Source organism: Buceros rhinoceros, unplaced genomic scaffold (assembly GCF_000710305.1).
Source record: "Buceros rhinoceros silvestris isolate BGI_N320 unplaced genomic scaffold, ASM71030v1 scaffold15427, whole genome shotgun sequence".
Lineage (NCBI taxonomy): Eukaryota > Metazoa > Chordata > Aves > Bucerotiformes > Bucerotidae > Buceros > Buceros rhinoceros.
This window is the reverse complement of record NW_010422876.1, coordinates 741-6,096: the sequence shown is the minus strand read 5'-3', so window position 1 is coordinate 6,096 and position 5,356 is coordinate 741. Positions and strand designations below refer to the sequence as shown.

The 5,356-nt window shown below is 42.2% G+C and overlaps 1 protein-coding gene across 1 annotated transcript in view; it reads left to right on the top strand.

Annotated features, from left to right (window-relative positions):
- GTF3C6 (general transcription factor IIIC, polypeptide 6, alpha 35kDa) overlaps positions 1-3,579 on the top strand; it is a 5,785-nt gene extending 2,206 nt beyond the window's left edge. The window contains exons 2-5 of the mRNA XM_010140214.1: positions 655-718; positions 1,203-1,247; positions 1,385-1,495; positions 3,236-3,579. Of these exons, the coding sequence (XP_010138516.1) occupies positions 1,432-1,495; positions 3,236-3,531 (360 nt within the window). The 5' untranslated portion in view covers positions 655-718; positions 1,203-1,247; positions 1,385-1,431 and the 3' untranslated portion in view covers positions 3,532-3,579. The remainder of the gene's footprint in view (positions 1-654; positions 719-1,202; positions 1,248-1,384; positions 1,496-3,235) is intronic.
- The last annotated feature ends 1,777 nt before the right edge of the window (positions 3,580-5,356 follow it).

Sequence of the window (5,356 nt, the reverse complement as noted above, 5' to 3'; positions counted from 1 at the left end):
TTGGTTTTGTTGTGATTACAAGAACAGTATTATCTGGTATATTCTTTGGATTTAATATACTTACAGGAACATGAATGACGATAGACTGAAAAGTTGTCATTGTGGTTTATGTTTTTTAACAGTACGGTGATTCTACAGTAAGGGTGGCTAGACCCTTTGTGACAGCTTAACTAAGACTCCTACAAAAATGGAAGGAAAACTCCTTCCCCCGCCCCCAGTGTTCAACACTGCAGAAGAACTTGAGGTCAACTGTCATGACAAAACCTACTTTTATTACTTTTTCTGAAAACTAATAAATACTAATTTAATTGCACGTCTTGCCATTCTTTCAGCAGTCTGCTAGCTTCTGAAAAATCATACCCTCTGCAGAACTCTCCTACTCACTTCCATAAATCCTGTTTTAAAGATTAATTTTTCTGAATATCAAGCTTTGCAGTCTGGAATCCATTCCTTTTCTCTAATACCAAAAGAAATGTTTTACTTCACATTGACTGTGTTATGGAATACTTACTTTACTGCTTTACCTTATGGGGTGGGTTCTTTTAACAATTTGTCTTTTCAAGGAATTGATGGAATCTGGATTCTGCTACATCTGTCTTCTCTGGTCTTACAGCAAGACCTGACATCCGAGCAATTTTGTCCCTCTCTTTGTAGGGAATAGAGACAGAGAGGCCCATTTTACAAGTGGACAGATATGTATTTGCAGGAGAATATGAAGGTAGGAGAAATGATGTGCATTGAATCTCTCCTTTTTCATGCGACCCAAAGAACTTTCTTAACATCAATTAATCGTGCTGTGCATGGAGGACGTGGTCCTGTGAGGTGCTGAAGTTTGGGTGGTGGATGTATGACACCATACAGAACAGCACCAGCCTGCGTTCATGGCTAAATTAGCTGTGTATCCATGTTACTTACTGGTAAGTAAGCCTGGGAGCTGACTCGGGGCTGCACCAGGTGGTATCTCTGTGGAGAGAAATGTGGGACATAAAATGCCATAACCTTGTTGTCTCCTGTTTAAGCAGGACTGGCACCTGCAGTCTGTAGTGCTCCCATTTGTCCTGCTCCCTTAGCAGGTTGGTTTCTAGCTCTGGGCCTTTGCGAGGGGCTGCAAGTCAGAACGTTGCCAGAGCTGTGCCAGTGGTTGTGGTATCTACAGCTGATAGAAATCACTCCCGAAGACTTTCTCACTTTGTTTTCCATAGATACCTTGGGAACCTGTGTGGTTTTTGAAGAAAACACAGAACATGGTAATTGTTGTGATTTGATATCCTGTTCCTTGTGGCAGTCTGGGAGGTTAAAAATACTTATCTTGTTTCAGCTGATAGTGGAATTCACTATAGTGATTGGGTTTGGGGTATTGTTTCTTCTCCTCTCTTCCTAGCAGATGCAGAAGGCAACCAAAAAGTACAGCTGAAATACAAATGCCACACAATGAAGAAGCTGAACATGACCCGGACACTTCTGACAGAAAAGAAGGAAGGAGAAGAGAATGTTGGTTAGTGACTCTTCTCTGGGGACGTGGGTGGATTATGCTTAGGAGTGTCAGCCTTGATTAAGTGTTTGATTCAAGAGCATGCAGGAAGTTAGAGGAACTTGCTTCTTCAGGCAACAAATTTGTATATTTGAACACAAAAATACAAAACGAAAGAGAAAGAAAAAGAGAGAGTCAGAGATTCCTTCTGACCAGTTCTGCCTCCGGAAGTGGCTGGTAGGAGACTCCTACAGAACAGTGTAGACACAGGACAAACATATGCTGATGTTCCCTGGTTTGTTTTTCTGTCATCTAAAGGTTTTGGCAATCGTTCTGAAATCAGAAGTGTTGTTTAGTAGTGCTTTGTTGATTATTTTTTTTCTTTTTACTTCTATCTATTTTTCTAATGACTTTTTGAGTCTCTAATTGTTGAAAATCTGTAATATTGTTTGTAAGAAGTTCTGTGTTGTGTGTGCTACAGCTGAATTGTTCCGTTACTGCTTCATATTTTAAGAATATGTGGCCATTTTACATTAAACATGGGCAGTCAGCTGGACTCTGATCATAGCAGTCATCCAGAATCTAAGCAAACATCAGCATTCTTGTCAACACCTTGTACTGTTTCTGCTGTTCGTGTAAATAAGTGGGTAATATTAAAGAGAAACTACTATTTAAGAAGTATAATAGACTAGAAAATACGTTGCTTAATACAAAGGCCTGTGTTGTTCTGGAGGAGCAATAATGAGAATACCTGCTGGAAAACACTTTGTTTCTGTGCCCTGACAGAAATGTAACCCCAGTTCTGTTTGGAGTCTGTTCAGTCTGTAAGAGCTTGCTATATGTGAGTGCAGGAGATGACACACATTCTTACGTTGTCTCTGATGTCATTCCCTGTCATGTTGCCAGATGTTCTAAGATTTAAGTGAACAAACTTTTTATTCTCTGGAGTGCATGTGTAAAATATTTTCTCAGCATTTTGAATTATATTTAAGTTGTTCTAAGTGTCTAAGGGTGGTGTCTGACACCTAAATACAACAGGCACTGCCATACTGGACCAGACCAAAGGTAGTTTAGTCCTGTATTGCATTTCTGACTACGGACGGTAGTAAACACATATGGGGAAAGCGAGAGGAGCGGGACGTATACAGGAGTAGTCCTTTCTGTTGTCATCCTTCTGGTGTTCAGCAGTCCAGGAGTATCCTGACGAGAGTTTTCATCTGGGCTGCTGTGTCTTTAGTCATCTTCCCTCGCTTTTTGAACCTCTCTGTAGTTTTGACTTCTACCTCTTTTATAAGGCATGGGCATACCACAGTTTTGTATCTTGACATTCCCGCTTTTCATTACTTTCCTAAAATTTGATCCCCTGTGCCCGCTGGTGACATCAGTGACCCATACACAGTGCCTCCAGTATCTGGATAAAAACTTGTAGCTGTGCTGCTTGGATAAGCTGGTTTAGGCTGTGCGTGCTATTGTTAATCTATAAACAGTGAAGTTTCCCTTCATTTTAAGTTGGTGTTTCTGTATCAAATGCCTTTCCGTTATTTGTAGCCTTATTTTTCAAGGAAAATAAATGGTTTAAGCCCCATGGTGAGACTCACCGCAAAAAATTAGTGTTGGTCCAAATTCTTGAAAGACATCTTTCTATCTGAAGTGATTCTTCTACTTAAATGTTGTGCAGGCTCATCCGTAACAACAAACTTAAACTAAGAAAAAACTGCTGTTAACTACTTTTGTCACTAACAGCAATTTTCTTCTTTGCGTCAGGTGGAGTGGAGTGGTTACAGATCAAGGACCCATATTTTTCCCACAGCAGACCCAATACGATTTGCAGCTTTCTGCGTGAAAAAGAAGATTCTGAGGAGTCAGCCCAGGCCCAAGACAAATTGGCTGAAGAGTCAGAGGGAGAGGTGAGTGGCGAAGGAAATTCTGACCTGAACTGTGATCTGGAGAAGCAGCACGGCTTGGAAATAGATGCCTCTATTCCTCTGCCTGACAGTCCTGCCTCTGGTGCAGAGGATTCTCCTTCTGGAAGCGTTGCCTTAGACGATGCCCCTCCGTGATATCAGCTCTGATCTTTTTAGGAATTTTTCACAGAGTTGATGGGCCAACTTTTCAATGGCAACTTTTATAGGCCATGGCATGACTTCCAATTTATCTGAGCAGTTAACAGAGGAAAAATGGACATGGTGTTCTTGTGCATTGCTTTGTTTTCTTCTGGATTATAGTGAGGATAGCTTCAGTGGGTTGTGGTTTTTATTTTTTTTAAATGCTGATTGGAACTGCGTGTGTACCTCTACCTCAGAATTGAAGGAGAGGACAGGCTTACATAAAAAAACCCACCTACCTTAGAAAAATATTGATGTACGGTCTGGGACATTTTTGTGAAGAAAAAAAATTGTTTAAAATAAAGCCCTGGATTTTTCAAGTATAGCTTCACCTTGTGTGTCATGTTCAGCCTCACACTATATCTATCCTTGTACTGCAGTTATTGAAAGAGAAATTCAAGTAAGTGTGGCTTTTCTTACTTTTTCGATTACTCATCAACTTGCTCATTTTAGATTTTCTCTAGCGTCCTTTGTCCCCTTGACAGATCTTAAAAACCTGTGGGAAGGGTCTTCAGGAGGTCTCTTGTCCAGCTACGTTGCGCAGGGCTTTGTCCAGTCAAGTCTTGGAAACCCTGTGGACTAGTCATACTGAGGCGTCTGTCGCTCTTCCTTCCCCCGTTTTCTGTACCGTACAGTGTGCGTTATGATAGAAAGGAAGTCTCTTTGTTGTTCCCTCCCTCTGCCCCATAACTTCTTGGCTCTGATCATCTCTGACATTTTTCTGAAGGTTTTTACGCCTTAGATCCTGTGCCCGTGCATCAGTGGTTCCCAGTGGCTAGTCTGTGGGTTGATGCTACATACGTTGTCACGTGGCATTTCATATAGAAGTTGAGTGGGTGGTGAGTCCATGATAAGGTCTTCAAAAGCGCAGTGTTTTTTTAAACGTAAACCATTTTCTTCCTGACCTTTCTTCCTTTTGACCTTTCTCTGCCTCCCCCAAAAGAGATTAACTGTGACAGTGCTGTGCGGATGAGGTCGCCTAATTAATTCCGGTATAACTACTTAATACTTTAATTAGCAACGATCAGAGAAAAGTTCACCCCGGCATTGTTCACGGCACAGGATCAGTAAAGATGAGCCATCAAAACAGTGCAGTGGTTTCAAAGCATCAATCCCACTATACCGTTCTTCTGGGTAGAAGCAACTTGAATCCTGGGGGAAAGGCAGGAAGCTGAGGAAGAAGAGGGAACACATTCTGCAGGCCTCCACAGATCTTTCACGTGGCAGTGTCGGTGCTTCAGGGAGACTGCCCAGCCTTCCCTCTGGATTTAGCTGCAGTCACTGTTCAAACTCAGTTTGAGGATGATTACAACTGGAGTAATGAGATCAGGCGTACTATGCGCGGGCGGAACAGACACTCTTGTCTGCAGCGGGGAGCATCTGCCATGCCAGGCGGCACTTGCCGATAGCAGAACCTCCTGCTAGAGAGGCTGGGTACGCTGCAGGTAGAAGCCGCTCGCTGTGGTGGCTTCTGCCACCAAGAACGGAGAGGTGCTTCCCAGCGTTTGTCCTCTGTCCACACGCCAACGTAGCAACTCTCTCTTGTGTTTTCTTAACCAGCTACTAAATCTGTCACTACCTATGTGTGACTTTTTTAAATACGTGCAAGGCGTATCCTAGCACCTAGGATTGGTTTCTGACCTTTTCCAGCCTTTTCTTTCAGCAGTGTAGTGATGCTGTTCCTTTGTTCTAGTTTATCTGGGAATCAGTGTTGTTTATTTTAACGTTTTGTATATATCATAAACCATGAGTACCTGCATAATGATGGTTTTTAGATTCT